Raw genomic sequence first — 24143 nt, forward strand, 5'->3', positions numbered from 1 at the left:
TGAAATCACAACAAATTTCGGGAAATACTGCATTCCTCACTAATCTTCGGACTCGAAGGCAAGCCTTATTATTATTATTGACTTGTAAAAGTACATACGCATTTTTTTTTCCTGATATCAAATGTCCAGTCATTTTACTAGAATTTTATAATTTACTCTTAATTTCTTCTTTCAGCCTCATCGTTAAGTGTCCAACTTTTACAACTACATAAGAGTTAAAATAAAACCCAGCAAAGAATACGTTTAAATTTTAATTCTACTTGGGAGCCGATATTACTGTTCCAGATTTTTCTATAATTCAATCATGACAGAGGATGTCAACATCACACGAGGTTTTGTAGAGCTATTTAAATTAGTAACTTCTAATGATTGTTTTTTTTTTCTTTAGTTTAAAGCAACATCTTGGGTTATCTAACAAAAAAAATCATTTTTTTTTTAGCACTAATTTCAATGCCAATTGCTTTAGCCTCACTATTTAATTAGGAAGAAGGGGCCCTAAGTTCTTGTACTTGATATGCATTTTCTTGTATGAGCTCTACACCATGTGCAAACCTGAACTTTGAAGTCTTGGTAAAGGTAGGAGTGAATAATAGCTATCATGTTATGCTCTGGGAAAATTTGAAAAAGAAACCAGGGACAGCACTCTTGCAGCACTCGTAAGCAAAAGTGTATCTAGTAATGGGCGCTGTCCGCACGCGGCACAAGTGGTGAGGAGCATCAACACATTACAAAAAAGCCAAAACTGAACCAAAAAAAAAAAAAAAACTAAAAAAAAAAAAAAAAAACTAATTGAATTCACTAATGATCTTAAGTCATTTTATTTTGAGTAGAAGTTGATACAGTCTCTATGACTATATTTCACAAGCTTATATTTTTTATATAGACATACATTTGTACAGTATTTGTAAGATAATATTACACATTATTTTCTTTTCTTGTTAGGACCGCCAGGTGATGGTCCAAATGTAGAACTCACATTACTTTTGGGACCAGAGAGTTTTGGTTTCTTGACCTAGATAAAAAAAAAAATGAAAATGAAAAACTGGAAAAAAAAAAAACAGTTATTTAAACTTTATATTTGATGTATTTTTTCTATTACATATCAAGGCCAGTGGCTCTCAAATTGAGAATTGCAAATAAATTCTGTTTTGTTTTATATGTGTCGGATGTTCCATCAGAATTGAAGATAATTACATTCAAGCCCAAACCTCCCACAGGATGGTGGGGATGGCTGTGGGCAGAGTTCAAACCCAGCACCATCGAGATGACAGTTCAAGGCACTAACCACATTACCAGGCAGCCATCCTTTTGACATGCTTTTGTCCAACCATAAAGAAAGCACAAGGGCAGTGAGTAGTTTTATTCACATGAAAGAAAAACAAGCAAAGTGTAATTTTAAAGTAATATTAACAATATGAAAGAAACACTTGACTAGCAATCACCAGCATCACTTACTGATGGCTTGTGGACCGTAAATCAAGAACTGTAACACTACTCCAGTACTACTTAAGTGTGCCTCTTGTTGAAATCAAATGTGTTTCATAGATACTTGTGCTTGTTAATGTAAAACACAGTAACCACTACACAGATAAATGCACATCTGTTTTGTTTGTTTTACATGTTTCAGATGTTCCTATTACACCCTAACCCAAATATCTCACAGGACAGGAGGGGATGGTGGCGGGTGGTGTTTGAACCCGGGACCATTGAGACGTCAGTCCTGAGCCCACACCACAAGGCCAGTTATCCATCTTAATAATGAGCTGGATTAAACCAAATTTTATTAATGGATACAATTTCACAAAACGTCTATTTTATAGCAGCTTTAGGTAAGACAATGGGATAGAAAAACAAACAACTATGTACTAGGTCTGGTAGACAGATTATTTTTTAAAATGATTATAAGTGAAAAATCAAACAACTGCCAAAATATAAAATTTTCAAGAGATCAGAGCCAGATTTGTTATTACTGTGCACAAAGTAAATTCTGTTTTCATGTAATATTTACTATATTTCTTCTATATTACCTTTGGATTTGACTTATTTTACATGAATAAATAAAAAGAAAAATTTATTCTAATAAATGTTTCTTGTAATAATGATTGTGCATAAATTTTTGTCTCATTGATAATTTATCATTAAGAAATAATTTCTTCATTAAATTTTAAGTTATTAAAAAAATAAAAAAGCAACAACTGGTTCATTGACTTTTGCAGCTTCTTGCTTAAGTAACAGCATATTCTTCTGTCAGTTCAATATTCATTATTCATATTTACCTAAGATGCAAATTAATGATCAATCGTCACAATAAGAAACAAATATTTTTACTTACTTTATTCTTGTTTTTTCCAGAGCGTGAAGGTAAATTAGGGTTGAACACATCTGTTTTCTTTTTCTTTGAGTTCTCTGAAATAAAAAGATTTACATTTGTTGAAAAGACTACTGTCAATGTGCTTTCCCAATGTGAACAGTTCTAATTCTAAACCTCTAATATTATTTATTATTCTCTGCACTCTTGAAAGAATAAACTTTTTTTTTTAAGCAGCTTTACAGAAATTACTTTCTTCCAAACTAAACAATTTTTTTTTTTGGCAACATAAACTTTCACTCTAAAATAAAAGAAGTAAACAATGCCTTACAAACATCAATTGACAATGTTTGGTGGAAACATGTGCTGCATACATGAAAACAAGTGATAAAGGAAGTTAGTGTTATGACAATCAAATGAACGAAAACAGACCAATGCTATCTTAAGACTAAGACTTAGACTGCTTTATTGATCCTTATGGAAATTTGCTGTAATTACAAGGACTGTTTTCTAATATAAAGACAACACAACAGAAACATACACATCAATAGAACAGACACAACATAAAGAGTTCATTCAGCGACAACACACACAGGCATCTTGGTCCTTTTCATGTTACTTGATCAACGAGTGGCGTTGATATAGTCTGACCAAGTAAGGTACGAACAAGTTTTATGATAAAAGTAAAGTCCTCCTTAATTTTCTTGAAATAATAAAATATATAATAATAATAAATATATATCATGTTTTTGAAGATAATATTTCACAAAATTTAATACCAAATTTATAGAGCAGCGTTAAAAAAAAAAACAAGTACTGAATAAGACATTGTATAACTCAATCGATTATTTCTATTAATGACCCTACTCTGTAAAAGCATCATTAATTAATTGCCATAAACCACACGGCTACCTATCGCGGGGGGCTTGAGCTGAGTTGAGTTTGCCAATAGCCTAAAGGTGGCCAGTTACCTCATCGTCCCTCAGAAGAGTTTGGAACAGAGCTCACTGAGAATGTTATAGCATGAAAGATACACTATACAAAAGGAATTGAAATGGAAGTTCTAAGCTGATGTTACCTTTGGCTATAGAAGACGCGGCTGCTTTGTAGTCAAAACTCTCAAAGTTTTCTAATAGCTCAGAAACTGCAATCTTTTTCTTTTTTTTCTTTTCACTTCCTTTTTGAACAGTGTCTGCTGGGCTCGCTGGAATTAATGGTTTAACGTCACTGTCCTCAACAGCACTGTTTGAGCTGGCATCTGTAGCTGTAGTTGCCTTGGCCAATTTTCTTTGTTTGTCATTTTTCTTTTCTTTTTTTTTCTTCGAAACAATCTAGTAAAAGGAAATAGTGAATGAAATTAGATGTAACAAGTTATTTCTATCTAGTGCTCAATTTAAACAAATTGTTTGAAAGACTTTACTAAGCTTTGCTGACATAAAATATAAATAACAAGTTGTTTTTTTTAGTGGCATAACTTGAAAGCTAAGTTTATCCTAAAGAAATACAATGAAGAACAAAATTAAGGGCATGTTTGATAAGCATTCTCCTTTTGAGTTATTTACAAGAGAAATGCTTTTCAAGGAGTGTTCATTTTAACCCAGTAACTATTGTGCTAGACTGTGGTAGCCTACTTAAGCAGCATAATGTGATAGAAAGTTACTGTTTTTTTTTTTTTTTTTTTTTACTCAGAGTTCATCATGTCTTGTTCAAATGATAAGAAACACTGTGATTATTTTTTCAGTAAAAAAACCCAGATGTGTGCAGATCCTGAAAATTTTGTGAAACAAAACAGCCAATACCATAGGGTATAAGGTCTATCAGAGAAATTAATAACTTAAGAAGCTTAGTTTTGTTCTAAAGCATTGATGGGAACAGTCTTTGCAAAAATTTTAATTTTCTACACCCGCATTTGTGAACCGGCATGTTGCAGTGACCCAAATAAAAAGTTACTGCCTTCTTTTTAAAATATGTAGAAATGAATTTATATTGAGTACTCTGTTTTCCTTAAAAAATTTTACAAATTAGTTACACTACATGAGCTTTGCTGTACACATACACACAAAATGCATGCAAGGCACAATTATTTTATATTTTGATGAAAGAACTTTTGTTAGCTTTTCTTCTTTATGTACTAGACATCTAGTTTTATATCTGGTTCAGGCAGTCAGAACATGATAGATAAATGCTTTAACTGGTACTGTGGCAGCATCTCTCTTAAACAATTATATGTAATATATGAGTGTTTGAAAATAAAAGCAGCTGAGTTTTTGAAATGCTTCCTGAGTATGAGCTACACTTCTGTTTGTTTCACTGCTTATTAAACTGAATCAATGAAGAGGAACTTTACTCAAGAGTCCACCAAAAAAATGCTTTAAAAAGCAACTGTAAGAAAGCTGCTAAATCTCTGCTGAGTTTTTAAGCAAGACCAACCAGATAAATAGCAAGGCTTTAAGGTGGGGAAAGAATGTTCAACAATAAAACTGCATATTGAAGCTTGTATGTCATAGTTTCATGCTAGCATGCATGGCAGTTGCAGGTTGTTTGCAAAAATTGGATCTCTGGACCTAATGGCACTGCTGCACAGTGCTTGTAAAATGTTTGTAAAATGTTTTACATGTTTCGGATGTTCCTTCAGAGTTGAAGATAGTTTACTTCCTAGTCCAAACCTCCCGCAGGACGACGGGGGATGGGAGCGGGCAGGGTTTGAACCCTCTACCGTCGATAAATCCGAACGACAGTCCAGCGCGCAAACCGCACGACCAGGCAGCCATCCAGTGCTTGTGAAGCATTCATTATTAGTTATTTCCAGAATAATTTAATCTTCATATTTTATAAATCTAATAGGTCCAATCTAGGTAAATCTGTAAATTTAATCTATTCTATACCAGATTCTATTCAATAGTTTTAGAAAAAAAAAAAGATCTAGTTCTTGGTCTAAATCTAATCCTGATTCCTTCAGAAGTGAAGATCAATACGCCAAGTTCCAAATTAGAGGACAGCAGAGAATGAACACTGGCATGTTTCAAATTAACAACAGTGTGAAGCGACTAGTGGCATACCACACACCCAGGTAGCCACCTAAATTCTAGATCAATATATACTGGTCAAACCTTTTTTTTTTTACCCCCGCCCCACAAAACAAAATTACTAAAAAAAAAATTTTTTGTCTGGGAGTTAGATTTACTTTTTATTTGTTTTGTTGAGGAGTTTAACACAAGTAGCAGTGAATAGGTTAATAATAAAAAAAAAAAAAAATGGTCACAGTATTTACCTCCTGCCTTAATGTTTTTATATTACGCTCAATTTGCGTTTCCAGCTTATCTTCTCTAGAAACATTTACTGGCTTGGCACTCTCAGGCTGATCTGTAGTCTTGAAAGTAACTTTGGATGAGATAGCACTTTTAAATTCTTTCTGCGCATCTGTTTTAAGCCTTTTTGAAGGTGGCACTGTAAACATATAAAACAAAATATAGAAAAGAAATCTATCAGTAGCTAATTCTAGTATAAGTACAACAATATTGTAAGTAATATCATTTTGGCCTTCCTTACCTTTAGTGTTAGCATTATTTAGTGTAAAACAAACTTTTATACTACAGAGTTAATCATAAACAATTCTACAGTTACACTAACAGAACACATAAAATTAGCGAAATGACTTTTAAGTATACTTAAAATGCATACTATGATTTACAGTGTTGCAATACCACAACATATTGATATGAAATATAACATTCAAGACTATGTTGATCATCCTTATAAAAATAAAATTCGATGGATTTTAAAAAGTAGTTAAAACAGTGTGTCTCTTGTAAGATTGTATGTTTTGAAATTTTCTTTTCAATCCTTAAGTATTCAAATGTAGTCAAATGATCGGTATCCTTCAAAGAATTCTAGATTGGTAACAACAACTAGATTCAAATTATACATAAACTAGATTGATAACGATTTAATTTTGATCATGGCTCTAACATGACATATTATGCTTAACTAACAATCTAGCAATATAAATCTTGTATAACTATAACGAACCATCTTGACTAATGTTCCCTTCCCCTTTAACTATATAAATACTAAAATACATTGTTGTGACCCTTGTCAGAGGTTGACTTTATTGTGACATAGAACTCTGTAAATTATTGCATTTCAGTGCTGCTATAAATATGTTAAATTTTCATGGGTAAATATCTTGTTGACAAGGATTCAAAGAGAATGTAGAAAGAGAACGAGACAGAGAGAGAAAGAACCATGAGTATGAGCTATCAACATCTATATACAAATAAGATTATTTTAAAAAGAAACACTTGTATTAAGAAGTAATGTGAAACATAACATTTTTTTAAATAATGTACTAAATATCTACTGACCATATTCAGGCGTGAAAGGAGTGACAGGAATCTCCGCAGTTTTCTTTTTGCTGGCTGCAGGAACATTGGAAGGTTTCAATGTCCACTTTTCTTTCTCCTGTAACACAAAGTTATAAAATGGGTGTTTAATGAACTGCTTAGATGTAGCTGTTCTTTCTTACAAGTTGTGATGCCTATTAATGGATGGTAATATGTAGGTAAAAAAATTTAGCTTTGAACCCACAAGTGTTGTTATTATGTTATAAAATCTTAGAAGACTGGATAGTTTTCTCGGAATAACAGATACAAATAGAATAAATAGAACAAAATTTTTAATGCTAAAAGCTTTTATGTATTTCATGTTTATTGATTGCCAGCTTTGGCACTTTCAACCAAGAAAATTAGAAAAAAAACAACAAATTAATTAAACGGATGACATTGTAGATGAATCCACATGATGTATGTGCGATTGAACAAAAAATAAACTTTGAGATTATAAAACACACCCATTCAATGTATCACATTTTCAACAATATTAGTATTTTGTTCAAATTACTCAAATTGTTCAAGTAAAACACATTTGTGTCATTTTTGTTGTTAAATAATTCTGAAGTGTTTTAAAAACTGTTGTTCTCAAATAGTTTAATAGGCCGACTATATTTATGTTTCATTTTTTTTTAAACTTAAGAATTACATATTAACTAATAGGAAACCAACAGTTAACCCTTAAAGTGCTGAGCTGTTTTACAATGAGAGCATACAAAATGGAATTACAATTCTGATGTTTAGAGGCTAAACTACCACTTGCGTATTGAGGGTTAATATGGATGCTCACTACATAAAAGCACAAACTTAAATGGTCCTCAACTTATAATCACTGAAATCTAGATTAGAGAATGTGAAAACTATCTCATTTTAAATATCAGAAAGTGACCTTTGCAAAGTATGTCACAAATGAAATTGATGTTTGCAGCAGTCTTAAGGTTTTCAAATGCAAGCAGTTAGTGCTTGTAAAGGTTTTTCAGAAGTATCCATCTTTTTGATATCATTAAAAAAAACAAAAACTTCTTTCGACCCTATTTGTTCCTAATATAAATGTCTCACAAAAACAAAAACTTCAAAACGAAAATCCATGCATTTTTTTTTTTTTTAAATTATTATAATCCTATTTAATGCTCATGAACAATCATGGGCATCTTAAGTGTATTCCTTCTAAAATCTTCGCATGACTCCCTTTCAGATTAATCCCAACAGATTTCTAATTAAAATTATGGTGTAATGAAAAGTGCCTACTAAAAAAGACTCAGTATATAACAAAATTTCAGACGATAAAATAATTTTGAGAACTAATCTCTGTTAGATTTGATAAAATTATCATTTTGGTTAAGATTAGAAGTGCTTTTTAACATATATAGGTGAGTTTGAAAAGAATAAAATAGACAAAAAAAAAATTGAATCTATGTATAAATACATCTACTTACTGGAACACTTGTTGGGTTTTTCAATTCTGTTGGTAAATACTGAAAAAGAAAATTCTTATTGTTTACATGCTAATTATGTAGTGAACAAAACTTGAAAGATTTTAATGGAAATTTTCAGCAAAAAAAAAAAAGAATGGATGCCTTTGAATGTATGTTACAAACAACTAAATGACTACTTAAGACAGTCCTACTATATGGGTCTGAAATAATGAGAACAACTGAAACATCAAAAAAAAATAAATGTGTGTCAATGTTTCAGTTTAAGCTGAATCAAGATTTAGTGTGTCCATGTTTCAGTTTAGGCTGAATCAAGATTTAGTGTGTCAATGTTTCAGTGTCGACTGAATCAAGATTTAGTGTGTCAATGTTTCAGTTTAGACTGAATCAAGATTTAGTGTGTCAATGTTTCAGTTTAGACGGAATCAAGATTTAGTGTGTCAATGTTTCAATTTAGGCTAAATCATGATTTAGTTTGTAGGTTGCATAAAACACAATTTATTTGCATACTTCAATGTCAACTTCCTTACCTTTAAGAAGGGATTGACAAAACTGGCCTCAATATCTTTGACTAATTGATGTAACTTGCCATCCACCTTTTAAAAGAGAATGCCACAAATATGAGTTAAGATTTATTCAAATAATTAGATGAAAAAACAAGCAGAAGGCATTTATACAGCATATAACAACTTTAAAAAACAAAAACAGATTATAAATTAAAAAAAAAGAGTTGGTTGAGTTTTCTATATATACATTAAAGAAAAAATGTGTGTGCTTTACAACCGATTCTGCAGGCAGAAAGTTTTCAGTAGAAGGTAAAGGCAAAATGCAGACTAAGTTTGAAATAATCAGAAATAAATTTTTGATTAAAAAAAAGTATATTGATATATGAATATATAATGTTTGTTTGTAAAATGTTTTACATGTTTCGGATGTTCCTTCAGAGTTGAAGATAATTACTTCCTAGCCCAAACCTCCCGCAGGATGACGGGGGATGGGAGCGGGCAGGGTTTGAACCCGGGACCATCGATAAATCTGAACGACAGTCCAGCGTGCAAACCGCACGACCAGGCAGCCATCCTAATGATTTTGGATGAATTTTGAAAGAAAATGCAGACAGAATAGCCAAAAAAAAATGCTGTTCACAAAGGGATAGAACATGCATGCCTCTTGATATGCTAAGGAGGAAGGCTTCTGGCCACCATGAGAAGAGTTAACATGGTGAACACAATAAGTTATCATGTTGAAGACAGTAAGTTATCATGGTGAACACAGTAAGTTATCATGTTGAACACAGTAAGTTATCATGTTGAACACAGTAAGTTATCATGTTGAACACAGTAAGTTATCATGGTGAACCCAGTAAGTTATCATGTTGAACACAGTAAGTAATCATGTTGAACACAGTAAGTAATCATGTTGAACACAGTAAGTTATCATGTTGAACACAGTAAGTTATGTTGAACACAGTAAGTAATCATGTTGAACACAGTAAGTAATCATGTTGAACACAGTAAGTTATCATGGTGAACCCAGTAAGTTATCATGGTGAACACAGTAAGTTATCATGTTGAACACAGTAAGTTATCATGTTGAACACAGAAACACAGCACCAAGATGAATGCCAATGCTGAAAAGATAATTAACTTTTTTCTAGACAAATGACTTACTTTATATGACTTGGAAGCTAAAGCAGTGATGACAGGCATTGGCTTTAAAATAACTGATGTCAGGTGATCAGCTGTGACCTGTAAGGAACTTGTGATTAATCCAGTTTCTGAAACAAGAAACAGAAGTCTTACATAGAGCTATCTAATCTTGTTAATATTGTGCATCTGAAACAATCAACAAAATTCCAAATCTCAAGTTGTCCACTCTTTATTGCTTTAGTCTTTTTTTTGGAACATTCAAGAGAATTCTTAAATATAGTTGTCAAGGCTGTATTTGCACTGCAGTAATTATTGTTAGTGCTAATAAAATCATCATGGTTCTCTATAAGAATGTTATTTCTGGATGTTGTAATGGATATAAGCACTCCACTACCTACAAAATGCTTCGAAAGACATGCATCTCAAAAGACTTTCCCATATGGCTTAGATATTGGGTCCAGCGGAACTGTTATCACTGACAAGAGAAGGGGCAAAGGCAACCAAATGGTGTTTAACCAGTAAGCTTGGGGCTACCCACCCAGGAAAAGGAAAACTGAATCTAAATCTCTGCTGTGTGGCTATACCCAAATATGGTAAAAGGCTTTGGGAGTCAGCTTATGATTTCAAGAAACTCTACAATACCATGTTGGTGTAACAAAACGTAAAAGCCTATGGATGTCTATAACATTATCAATATATGCTACCTCAGACAACTTCTTTGTGCTATGTAACCTATTTTAGGTAATCTCTTTTTAATAACTATTGTCGACGTTGATGTGTTTTCCCTAAGTGTGGCAGTTCATCATTATAAATGTACAAATAAAAATCAAACCAAAGAGTTAAAAATTTACCCATAATTCTTTTCTCTATATCAGCAGTGTGTAGATCTGCATGAGATTTATCATGAGGACAAGAAAGCAGATTGTTAGACTCAAAAGTTGGAATCTTTGTCGTCTGTTGGTCCACTTCAGGTACTTTTTCAATCTTAAAATATAAGTATATTAAAATTTAATTTAATAATCTACTATATCTAAAATGCTATTGCCCAGTAATCAGGACTTGATGATAATAATAATAAGGCTTGTCTCTGAGTCTGAAAATTAATGAGGAGGTGATATTAGTGTATATAATGGGATGATCTTGGTTATATTTCCTAGTGCAAGTATATGAAGCTGGTGTTTTAGGAAAGCAGTATGTGAAAGGTTAATGATTTAGACCTAATCTAGTAAAACACTCTTATCTTTAATATCAAGTTGTAAAACAAGTATATTACATTAGCACCATAATTTATCCTAAGTGATGCCATCCTGTAGATGGGTGGACTGAAGTTCGGGAAGCTGCTACACTAAGTAGTAGGATGAGATTGTCAGGATTGCCGTTCAACCGTGGATCATTAAAGTGTATTATTCCAAGCTGAAAATATTTCACACTCCAACCATTTGTCACTAATAGAGAAGCAAGATTCATTTAATCAAGCACTCATCTACTTCAAGTCTTTAACTTCCAGACACAATATAATCCCCCAACAGAATCTAAGTACTCAAATACAAAATTCACAGACTTCCTAAACACTTCCAACCAATTAAACATACATAAAGCAAGTACTCAAGTACTTTTAATGACTTACAGGACACAAGATCCCCATATTAATTATTGTAGACAAAGTGTATCTTAGTGGACTGGCTCCTAAAAAATGTTATGCAGCTCAATATATAAATATTGACTAAGTGTCCGTTAGTGGGATCCACCAAATGGATTTATATATAAATAATGACTAAGTGTATCTTAGTGGGAGCCAAATGAATTAATATATAGATTTTGACAAAGTGTACTTTAGTGGAAGCCAAATGAATCTGTATATAAATAAAGACAAAGTGTACCTTAGTGGGAGTCAAATGGATCTATATATAAATAATGACGATGTGTACCATAGTGGGGGTCAAATGAATCTATATATAAATATCGACAAAGTGTACTTAGTGGAATTCAAATGGATCTAAATATATAAATATTGACAACTCTCACTATGGATCTATATATCAATAATGACAAAGTATATACCTTAGTGGGAGCCAGTTCTCTGGCTTGTAAAATAATGTTATGCAGCTCAATGAGATTCTGTCGAACAAGAGGTGGGATAGGATTACAACAGGCCAGTACACCTTGTCTTTCTCTTGGTAGAATCTCAGCAATTTGGAGCAACATGTGGTTAGGTAACACATAGCTGAAGATGAATAGAACATATTCATTGTTTAAGAATGTGATAACAAATCTGGAGCAACATGTGGTTAGGTAACACATAGCTGAAGATGAATAGAACATATTCATTGTTTAAGAATGTGATAACAAATCTGGAGCAACAGGTGGTTAGGTAACACATAGCTGAAGATGAATAGAACATATTCATTGTTTAAGAATGTGATAACAAATCTGGAGCAACAGGTGGTTAGGTAACACATAGCTGAAGATGAATAGAACATATTCATTGTTTAAGAATGTGATAACAAATCTGAAGCAACATGTGGTTAGGTAACACATAGCTGAAGATGAATAGAACATATTCATTGTTTAAGAATGTGATAACAAATCTGGAGCAACAGGTGGTTAGGTAACACATAGCTGAAGATGAATAGAACATATTCATTGTTTAAGAATGTGATAACAAATCTGGAGCAACAGGTGGTTAGGTAACACATAGCTGAAGATGAATAGAACATATTCATTGTTTAAGAATGTGATAACAAATCTGGAGCAACATGTGGTTAGGTAACACACAGCTGAAGATGAATAGAACATATTCATTGTTTAAGAATGTGATAACAAATCTGGAGCAACAGGTGCCTAAAATGCCACTAAAAATGTTATTATGGCTATGCCGGATGATAGCATAAATAACTGTTAGCAACAGCGAGACTACCCACATATATTGTCCTACACATAAACTTTGACTCCCTACTAAATGTTTACTCGTTCAAAAACTACTTATATCTGTTACCCTTCACAGAAGCTGTGCCACCCTATACAATGTATAATAAATTCAAAACCTACCCATAGCTTTCATCTTCCACGCGAGCCATGCCATCCCTCCAGGCATACACTTCCTTCAGGGCAGTCATCTGTTGGTTGTTGAAAACCTTTTTACTTTTCTTGTACAGCTCCAGGTAATCATGAGGTGTGAAAATAGGCTTTTGATAAATCTAGTGACCAAACAAAAAAAATTGTTGTCTTAATATTTCTGGTTATGAACATATTTTAATGTATAAATCCATTGAGATCTCTAGTGTTTCTTCAGTTTGTGTACAAATCATTGTTAGTCATATTGAAATTTTTATTGACAAACTAGTTGACATGGTCAATAACATTGCAATACAAAATGATGAGATGAAGTAAGAAACGCGGACAAGATTTTAAATTGTTTAATCTATTCAACGAAAGTTTAAATTCTAAGGATTTCGATAAATAGCTTTGTCTATAATTAGATTTAATAACAAGTAAAAGAAATCAATTTGTTAAATGTTTAATTAAAAAACAAAAACAAACAAATTTAAAATAAAGAGAAAAAAAAACTGAAGTTTACATTTATACAATGCTGAGCAATCACAAGAAGTGATGGGAGTCATGGCTGAGTGGTAAAACACTTGGCTTCTGAACCAAGAGATCCAGGGATTGAATCTCGGTGAAGACTGGGATTTTTAATTTCTGGATCTTAAACACAACCCTGAGTTTACCAAGCTCTACTGGGTAACTAGCATTAGTTGGGGAAAGGTAAAGGCAGTTTGTATGTTAAACTGGCCACATGACATCCTCCTGCTCATTAATCATTTGCCATAGAAACAGATGACATTCATAGAAACAGATGACATTCACAGAAACAGATGACATACATAGAAACATATGACATTTACATCATCTTCCCCATAGATCTGCAAGGTCTGAAAAAAGGACTTAGGAGGAAGCAATCACAAGACACCATGTTTATGTTGCAGAGGTCACAATATGAATCCACCTAACTTCAACACTAATGATTTATATGTCTTTGTTTTCTTTTACAAAGAATATGATATATTGAAGTTGATTCCAATGTATGAAATAATATTTGGCCAAACTTAGAATAAATTTCTTAAAGTAACTGAAATGTATAGTTTATAAGTCTACATCAACCAAATAAGATGCCAGAAATGTTGTAAATAAATAAACAAAGAATATAGTAAATGTTAACATTAATGTACACATAGCAAATTTGAGCAAAAAGCCAATGGTTCTTGTATAGGTGCGTCTAACATTTCATAAAATAACCACAAACCTTTGCAGCTACATTTTTGCTTCGTTCATAGACTGACAACAACAAATTTTTCTGAGCATTGCCCCTTTCTAGAAGTTGATTTTTCATCATGTCATATATGTACAGAAGATAATGAGTATCCTCCCTTGCATAATTGATGAGTTCTGCAGGTAATGGTCTGTGAAAATTATTTTGAAACTTGATGACAGGAAATCAAAATGGTATAATGTATTCTTCATAATTTACACTTAATGTTCTATACATTTATAGACTAGCTTTTACCTGCCACACCCACCACAGGGATTGCTAAGACCTTTCTACAGGGAACAGTACCAGGGAAAAGAAAGAGGGGCAGACACTAGATAATGTCAAAGAATGGACAGGCCTGCAACTTAAAGAGACTCTCATCTTGACAAAAGACAGACAGGAATGGAGAGAGATTGTCATGTGTGGTGTCCCAACCATCCAAAAGACTAAGGGACAGATCAAGACGAACCAAATAGAGCCAGAATTTTCTACCCTATTATTTCAATCAATAATGTAACAGATCCTGGAACATGAAACAATTAACAAATTTTAAGGCAACTACGAGAGTTTATAGGAGGTGTGGTGGCTGAGTGGTGAAGGGCTTGGCTTTGAAACTGAAGGGAAGACTGGTGAAGACTGGGATTTTTAATTTCGGGATCTTTAGGGCGTCTCTGAGCCCACCCAGCTCTATATTAGCTGGGAAAAGTAAAGACAGTAGGTCGTTGTGCAGGCCACATGACACTCTCATTAACCATGGGACACAGATGACCTTTACATCATCTGCACCATAGAGCACAAGGTCCGAAAGGGAAACTACTTTTTTTTTTCTTTACTAAGAGAGTTTCTACCCGGTGTAATATTAGATTAATGAAAATGTGTTGAAATTGCAGGCACAAGAAAAATTATCATTGTGAACCTATTTTAGTAATGTATTCTTCCTGACTGATGCAAAGCAAAAATTAGTTTTGTATACACACATAGTTTATGGTGCATCTAAGTGTTCCTACAAAGGAACTTTTTTTCTTTTGAAGTAAAACCATAAATTGAGTTCAATTTCTACTAGCCAGGAAGAAGAAAAATATTGTTTAGAAAAAAGCAGAAATAAAAAATTGGGATATTTCTTATTTACAAAACATATTTTTGATCCAATTAATGTTTATAATCTTCATTTTGAGGATAAAGTACCATCGACAGTTCGTCCAGCAAATAAAGTGTATACACATTTTATAAATAAACCACAGAGCTGATACCTGATTCTCCAATCAGCCAACTGAAACTGTTTGTCTGCCTCAATGTGACAGTAATTCATCATGAGATGGGCCAAAGAAAACCTTGAAAACCCCAAGACTCTTGCTGCTTGTCCAGTATCAAACATGTTGACCACATAAACACCAAAGTCCCGCTGCAGCCACTGGATGTCAGAGTCTGCACCATGGAACACCTTCAAAAGCAATCAAGTGATGAAATCAAGTGATGAAATCAAGTGATGAAATCAAGTGATGAAATCAAGTGATGAAAGAAAGTATTAGGCAGGTGATAAAGAATGTTAGGTAATTCTGAAGGATTGTAGTCCTGACATTGATTTTGATTCACTTAAGGTTATAATGAAACTATTATGAAACAGTAAAAAGCAATAGGTGGTCAAGTGACCCTTGAATCCAGGGATGAAGATTAAAGCCACATGAACATCAAGTTTGTCTAAGTCTACTCAGCTTTATTGTGTGTATTAGGAATATATAGATGGTTGGTCATTGTAATGGTCACAAAGTGAATATATGTATATCCATATTTAGTTAAGCCCTTGTAGAAGACAAACTTAAATAGACACATAGGGAACAATGGCCTTCTCTGAATCAGGTGTGGAAAGATAAGCAGGTCACAACTGGGTTTGCACAGTGTTATGATATATATTTATAGTTGGAAGTGTGGTCGAGAGGCTAAGTGCGCTTGAACCTGGCTTGTCTAGAAGGGGGCTTGAGGTTCGACACCCGACTCAGGCAGAGTTGCGTTTACTGAGTGCCTAAAGGCAGCACGGAAAACCAACTCCTAGATGCCCCCTCCCCCCACTGGTTCACAAATGAGATTGGACCAAAGCGCTCTGAGCATGCTTTAAGCATGAAAGTAGCGCTATATAAACGCTATAATAATATAATAGTAGTATTTTTTGAGTATTAATCTTGAGACCAAAAGAGTAGATAGAATTAGACAGGAAATATGTCATGTTTAGAGACGCTAGAAGGAAGGAGAATAGAGACGCCATAAAGAGAAGACTCGATGACCGTTTTTCCCTTGTAAACAAATGCTTTAAATGTTTGCTAAACATTATTCAGTTATTTGAAGAGTGTTGGAAAAGCCGAGCAGCTGTGTGAATTCGCATGAGATAGAAATTTTTAATTGAAGCATAACAATAGTCATGTAAAACACTGCACTCATCCTTAATCTTCCAAATCAAACATATTCCCATTTAATTTTTTTTAATAAATATAATATAAATCAATGGAAAGTTGTTAAGCATGATGATGCCAAACAAGTCAGGTTTATGTTAAAAATTTAGGGGCCTATGACTAAATAAGACCAGTAACTTAACCTAGTACATTACCAAAAAAAAAAAAAAAAGGTTCGAAAGACTTCTCAATAAAAAAATTAAAATAAATACAAAGTAAAAGATATTTTTCCTAATAAAAGGTAAACTACTTGCTTTAAAAAGATAGTTTGATAACAAGCTTATATGATATGTAACTATTTATAAATATGGACTCTAACCTTAGTGATACTGGGATCTGTGAAGACATCATTTATTAAATAAAGCTCATTCCGTAATGCTAATGTATCAATGATGTAATCCTTTTGTCTGGTAGATATTTGCATCAAACAGGTTAAACCCTGTAAAGCATTTTCAATTACACATTAAAAAAAAATTAATTAAAGCTTTTTTCATGGTGTAAATTCTTGTTTCTTTCCATAGGTTTAGCTGGTTAGAATAAAAAATTATTAAAAACAACACTGTGTTATGTCTAAACTTGCTTCCTTAAATTGGTCAAATTATTAATTAATAAGTAGTAGAGCATGCACAAAATATTATGACAAATAAACATGCTATTGAGTGTATGACCATTATTTGTTTTTAGAATTTCTAGCAAACAAACGAGAAGAAAGAATTAATTTCTATAAGGTATTTTAAATACTGTCACATAGCATATATACATATATAATATACATATTTGTTTAGCCCCCAGTAATAAAGAAAAGAAAAACTATGGGTTCTATAGCAATGGCAAAACTCTAAAAACTTGTCTGGGAAAATGCGTAATTGACCACAGCAACCAAAATTCTAGTCAATTACTCCTTTATAGTAATGGCAGTGAGAGCTGATCAACATACATACATAAAGGGCATAGATTAAAAAGCTTCACTTGTGCTGCCTGTAACGCATAATGTGCATCTGCTATCTCCAATCAAGATCAGACTTAAGGGTTGCCCAACACTAACCTATAGAGATGTCTGTGAGATATGAGAACTTCTTCTTCTTCTAGCCAGCTTTATTGCTGCTGAGCTGTGAGCTCTTTTGCAGACTGTGCCAAGGAAAAAATAGTGTGCTGTTTTCTTCAGTTGTTCAGCACTGCCATACAGGGTGTTGGTTATGTTGGGCTGTAGTGGAAGTAGGGTCTGCCTAAGGTGGATTAGGGAGGGGCATTCAAAGAGGATATGGTTTACGGTTTCAAAGGAGTGGGAGCAGTGTCTGCAAAGGGGGAGTTGTGTGGAGTTTATTTTGTTCAGGTGGTAATTTAATAGCGGTGTGTGTCCTATTCTTAGTTGGAAGATTGTAGATTGTTCTTTGCGGGGGAGGAAGTTAATACTGTCCAGTTTGTTAGGCGTAGTCATTTCTTTGTACATGGCTCTGCCTGTGTTTCCTGATGCCCATTGGTTGAGCCACTCCTCTTTGTGATTGTTGACTAACATTGACCTTAGGGTGAGGTAGTTATCAGTTCTATCCGGTTGTTCCATAGATGAACCTGCCTTTGATAGCTTATCTGCCTTTTCATTTCCCATGATGCCAATGTGTCCAGGGATCCACTGTAGTGTGATGAGAACTACAGGCATCCATGAAAGTATGATAGGAAATAGCACGAGATCAGACAGCTTGGAGACTCTGTGTGCTGGTATGAACCTTGAGAGCAAAAGAAACAAAGCAGCCTTAGACAAAAGAACTGCACTATCAATTAGCACTAAAACAGCTGCACACATGCACAAACTGTAACAAACTTTGCTGCTCCAGAGTCCGCTTGATGATTAATCATATCAGATTCTGCCCAGACTCAAGAAGAAACTAAAACCTGTGATTTATCTGGGCGAATCCATTGTCTTCTAAAACAGAAGGAGGCATATTACGTGAGAAAATATTTTTAAAAGTTTACCTTGAAAGTACGATAAGAATGGTGCTCTAGATCAACTGCTATTTCTGATTGTGTTTTAAGGTGATCTAACATTTCTAGCAACTGACTTTTGGTATCGATCACTAACAATGGTGTCACATCCAGTGGCTCAGGTTCCTGTTTATAACAAAATACATTTTCTTTTAGCTATATAGAAAAAACAGTCCAACAAAATATGTACTTTATTATCACTAACTCCCAACTAAGGCTACAAAAATATTAATGCTTTTATAACACATCAAAAATGTTGTACAGAATTAAATACAAATCTCAGTGCTGAAACCATAAATGATTCATAAATCTTACATATGTAATGGCAGCACAAAGGTGCAATATTTTATGGCAATAGCATGAAGTGAATGTTAGCAAAGTGCAGCACTGGAGAACACTACTTTTTTGGGGTGGAATCTGGATGGTTCTGCTAGGCAGCAATGTTGAGTCTTGAGTCAAAGAGTCCATGGTTCATGCTCTGATCAGAGCTGCCCATTATTTTGCTATATTTTTAATGTATCAATAAAAGAAATAAAAACTTATTTCAGCATCTTCAGCTGACTGGGCAAGGTAAAAGAATGGATTGGCCTTTCTTGATATCCAGCTAAAAACAGGCGCTGACTGGAAAAAGTGGAGGGATTTGGTTATGCCAAATGTCACAGCAACCCCTACAACAAAATCAAGGGGCAGGTGTGATGAGAGCTGCCATATTATAGGCAACAAGTATGCATCATAACGCCATTATTTTTTCTAAGCTGACAGTTTAAGAAATAAGTCACCAACCTTGGGAACCACTGGCTCTAACAAAGCTTGCTTTGGACTAAAAGACTCCAGCTCATAGGAATATGGATGTGGGTAACTGCAGAATTTACAGCAAAATAAAAAATATATCAAAATACCAACATTAGCCTATAATTGTAATAAAACTTTATTCCTCAATAACAAGTTACACACACTGATATATCTGTGTAATTTCATATAGCACTAGATGAAAATAAAAAAAAAAAGCTTCAAATTATTTAGTACTTTACTTGCTTATATATCTCATAAACTTCCAACAGCTAATTTACTTAGTTTAACTTAATAAGATATAATATTAATAACCCCAAAAACAAAATGGAGGTTAATTCTAGAAATATGGTGCTAAATGAAAACTATTAAAAAAAAAGCTTCAAATTATTTAGTAATTTAGTTGCTTATGTATCTTATAATCAAAAGTAATCATAATTTTTCAATGTTTTATGAAACAATAATTAAAATAAATGATACCAAAAAAATTTAAATTACAGAACAAAAACAGTGAATGGTACAAGGATTTTAATGAGTTTTTTCCCAGTGTGTATTTTCACCATTTAAATTTTTTTTTTCAGAAACCTAATTTGAGTTAACAATCTACTGTAGTTAAATTATTGTGATTGTTTTGTATTTAAGTGAAAATGTTCACAACTTACTTAAAATGAGGATCTTCTGTATCCTCAAAATTGACATTTTCAGGCAGCTGTAAACTTTCTAAAGAAAAAAAAAAAAGAATAATTTGACAGTGACTTTTCATCATTTTATTGTTTCTATTGTAGGACCTTAAAACTAGGACAGATTCAGCATTTAATTTGTCACAAAATAACAGCACCCTAAAAAATGTCCATACCAGAGCTAGTGATTTACAAAGCAAATCAAGTTAAGCTTGCCTGCTTCTGACCAATTGTTAACAAGGGTCTCACAGGGTCAACACAACTACCACTTACTTTACCACTTAATGTTGTTGTTTTTTTTGAAATATCAAGAACTTAGAGGGACTTAAGCACTACAACTGCAGACGTGAATAAAATAAAAAATATAAATTATGAGTAGGTATTACTCAAACATGTTAATAACTTGAATGTTACCTTCTAAAGATTTAAGGGCATGCGGCTTTACTCGGATCTGAGGTTTGTATGGCAGATTGGTATTATCAATCTTATCTTTAAAACTCAACTGTGGTCTTTGAATGTTTCTAGCAGTCATCAGACGATAAGCTGCACTGGTCTTGCTGGTGTCAGTAGTTGGCTGGAATAGGAAGGCAATGCATTTTTATCGCTATTACAATTGGCAATTACAGTTTCTTGTCAACTACTATAGGCAGGACAGACATTTTCTTGTAAATTACTAAAGGCAGGTTAGACACTTTCTTGTCAATTACTATGGGCAGGATAGACATTTTCTAATTACTTATGGCAAACACAATTTCGGTCTATTACTATGTACAATAATAATGCATTTAAATTAAGGTAGGATATTGTTATCAAGAGACTAAATGACAAATATGTCAACTATTTTGACTAGATTCCATTTTCTAACTTTCTAATGACTAAAATAAAATTGTACATTTAAATAAAAAAGACAAATCTGAAATTTGCAATCGGTCATTGGCAGGTATTGATAACACTTTGCAGTGTGACTAGCCCCTGGATGTCAGTCTGGTTATAATGGTATCTGAAAGGAGCTACTGGATAATCATCTGGAAGTGGTCATTTTAAATTACAGATTGCCCTTCATGAGAATTAACTTCAAAGAACAGAGACGTTGTTTGTGTTAGTTAGAGGCTAGAGGTTAAGTTATTGATATCCTGCCTGATTCAGGCAATTCGTTCCTTGTTTTAATAGCTAGTAAGAAGAAAAAAATTCCTATCCAAATTTTCTTTAGCATTCACCACAAGAAATTCATTTTTATCTTCAAGAGTATTTTATTAGGTTATGTTTCTGCAAGATAAAGTAAAGATTGGTCATTGTGATGGCCACATGTCACCCTTGTTAATTATGGACCACAGAAATTGATCTGCCCCATAGATTACAAGGTCTGAAAGAGGTAATTTACTTACTTACAAATAGAATTTGAAACAAAATTCTGATTCCTAACACATGATTAGGGTCATAAGTTTGAATGCAAACAGTAAGATTAAACTAGATAAATATAAGAATACAAACAGTAAGATTAAACTAGATCAATATAAGAACTATTCCAATACTTTCTTGTTCCAACTAGAAGTTTTTGTGGTTGTATTTGAAGTTGCTGCTATGATGAGTTGAGCTTGTTCTTTGCCGATTCCTGATGCTTCGTCAAGAAGAATTCCCTGATTGGAAAGATAATTATACATTTTTTTAAAGATAAGCATAACTACAAAATATTTTTATGTATATCAAAATCTTACTAGAGTATTGAAAAAAATAATAATAATACTCCTATATCATTTTGTATCTTGGCCTATTAAGACTGAAACATGAGCCACCTTATGCTTTCTTTCTTTTTTTTAAAAATATAAAAACACAATTTCAAACCTTGTTTTAGCACAATTTTACTGAAAAAGATAAATACAATTCAAAACCCAATTGATGTCATTTTTTACAAACACATTTAAAACTTTTTGAAAGTAATTTTTCCCATTCAAAATGGCTTATAATAAACATATATATTTTATATAAAAGCTATTCCTAAGAAAACTTACAGCCCGCTCTAAAATCTGATCATTAGCGTCCATCAATACATCAAACTGCTCTTCAAGTTCTAAAACATCACCGTGAGATAAATTTCCCTTCACATTCTGGTGTCGAAGCAGCCGCTGCAACCTTAAAACATAAACAAAAAAAATATATATAAATAACATATTTATATAGATCTATATGGTTGAATATATATATAACTACAAAACTATTCTTTTTTAACACTCTAAATGTCATGTTTTAAATCAACCAGAAAATGTCTTCTGGTAAAAGTTGAGCTTTCAAACTTTTAAAAAAAAATGCACATATATATATATATATGTATATATATTTTATTATATATCTTTTTATGCTAAATGTAAAGATCAAATCAATTTAGGCTACATACAGTGTCAAGATTCTTTGACCTTCAATATCCAAAACATCTCTGACTGCTCGGAAAGTAGAATAAAAGTCAAAGTCATCCCCTATAGGTAAATCATTGGAACTCTTGGTTGCTTGTAAAACAGCTCTGAGTGAGTGCTGAAACAGAAAATGTTTGCAATAAAACTTGAATTTTTTAATACAATGTTGTGTATTGTGCTTATTGGCTTTACAAAAAAATTATGCAATTGTCTTTTGAGATGGCTATTGTTACTCAACACTGGGCAAACTACTTCTTCTTCTTCTTCATCATTCTCATTGTTATGTTGGAGTGTTCATATGACTAGACCAATACATGAGATGAACTGCGCATATAGTTTTCTTTCTATTGGGGTGATTTGGGACCAATGTCTTAGATCTACTTATTCTTAGAATTAGAAAATTAGTTCTAGATCTAGATTATTCTAGAATCTACTACGATACTAGTAACTAAGACTAAGATTAGATTTTAGATCTAACTAATAACTAAGACTAAGAGTTTATGTAAATTGTAATATAGTAATTTGGTAGTTGTTTGCTTATTAAATTGCTGTGACCCTAGAATCTTTACTAGAGAGTACAGTGCTAGAGAGAGACTTATGTTGTATAACTAGGCCTGACTAGTAGGCTAGATTTTTGCTAGATTAGAATTAGATCACTATTTATATTCATAACATTGTCATGTCTAGTTAAGTCTAGTAGTAGATCTAGTAATAAATAAATAATAAGTAATATAAATATTGACAATAATCAAAATCATTTTAGAATCTATCTCAGTATCTGTTAAATTCATTTATTTAGTAGAACTAATAAAATCTTAGAATGTAATTGTAATTTATTAATTAATACTGTCACTGTCATATAATTATTTAAATTATTGTGACAGGTCAAATAGGTAGATAGTACTACTATTAGTAGATATCATATTCATAATATGATAATTCATATCATAATAATCATATCATTAGTTTTTTTTTAGATTTCATTGACATTAGATAGATCTCTAACTCTAATCAAGTAATCTCTAGAAAATAAGAAATAGAAATTATCTATAAAATAATAATGATAATAATGATGATAAGTTCTGATAAGAGAAAGTAGAATTAATCTAGTAAATCTAGAATTTAGATCTAATCTAGATTCTATTTTTTAGATGATAATCTGTCACTGTCAGCTGTCTGAGCCTGACTGACAGTGACTCTGAGCCTCGTCTGAGCCTCCTGAGGTCTGTCATTTAAATAATTTAATGATCTATCTGATCTATTCTATCACGATTCCTCATTTATTATTTATTAGATCTAGATCTATGTTTTCTCACCTGTGAGAAATCATTAACATCTGCAAAGTTAAAAAAAGATGTCACTGGTTTCGGATTCGTGTCACTAGGTCTATCCATATTTTAAAATAATATTTTATATGAAGTGTAAACAATAAGTTAGTACCGACTTTCAGTGTACACCACACTGCAGAAACAAAATCAAATGAGCTGGTACATTATATCAATAAAAAATTAATATTTAAAATATATATAGGTGTGTGATTTCATCTGTGGCCTCTGATTTATATAGATCAGGAGCGGCAACCACTTTGTTCCCATGACCCAATTTTTTTTTTTTTCCACGGTCAGAATCATTTACGACATTGATGCCCAACCTTATTTTATCTTATATAAAACAGACGTTACTTCAGAAAAGAAGTCCCATGTGCTAGGACAAATTAGTACAAATACTCCTTCTTCCCTAGTGCTATTAGAGCAT

The 24143-nt window shown here is 32.7% G+C and overlaps 1 protein-coding gene across 1 annotated transcript; it reads right to left on the reverse strand.

Annotated features, from left to right (window-relative positions):
• Positions 1-794: 794 nt before the first annotated feature.
• Positions 795-23873, reverse strand: LOC106061327 (exosome component 10-like). The gene is made up of 22 exons (XM_056008747.1): positions 23705-23873; positions 22373-22506; positions 21990-22110; positions 21513-21617; positions 20395-20554; positions 19963-20020; positions 19295-19370; positions 18503-18637; positions 16851-16970; positions 15338-15528; positions 14082-14238; positions 12827-12975; positions 11840-12002; positions 10630-10762; positions 9800-9906; positions 8660-8725; positions 8133-8171; positions 6673-6769; positions 5580-5755; positions 3387-3639; positions 2333-2406; positions 795-1012 (listed from the first exon to the last, which is right to left on the reverse strand). The coding sequence occupies exons 1-22, from the start codon at positions 23780-23782 to the stop codon at positions 923-925; spliced, it is 2682 nt and encodes an 893-aa protein (XP_055864722.1). The 5' UTR covers positions 23783-23873; the 3' UTR covers positions 795-922.
• Between the last annotated feature and the right edge of the window lie 270 nt (positions 23874-24143).

Source organism: Biomphalaria glabrata, chromosome 13 (genome assembly GCF_947242115.1).
Source record: "Biomphalaria glabrata chromosome 13, xgBioGlab47.1, whole genome shotgun sequence".
Taxonomy (NCBI): Eukaryota; Metazoa; Mollusca; class Gastropoda; family Planorbidae; genus Biomphalaria; species Biomphalaria glabrata.

Bases quoted from the DNA above. Each gene is read 5' to 3' on its own strand.
- LOC106061327 (XM_056008747.1), bottom strand. From the start codon at position 23,782: ATGGATAGACCTAGTGACACGAATCCGAAACCAGTGACATCTTTTTTT. The intron at 6,770-8,132 runs GTAAGTAGATGT...TTTGTGTTACAG, and splicing joins AAAACCCAACAAGTGTTCCA to GAGAAAGAAAAGTGGACATT. The intron at 1,013-2,332 runs GTAAGTAAAAAT...TTTTTTATCTAG, and splicing joins CTGGAAAAAACAAGAATAAA to GTCAAGAAACCAAAACTCTC.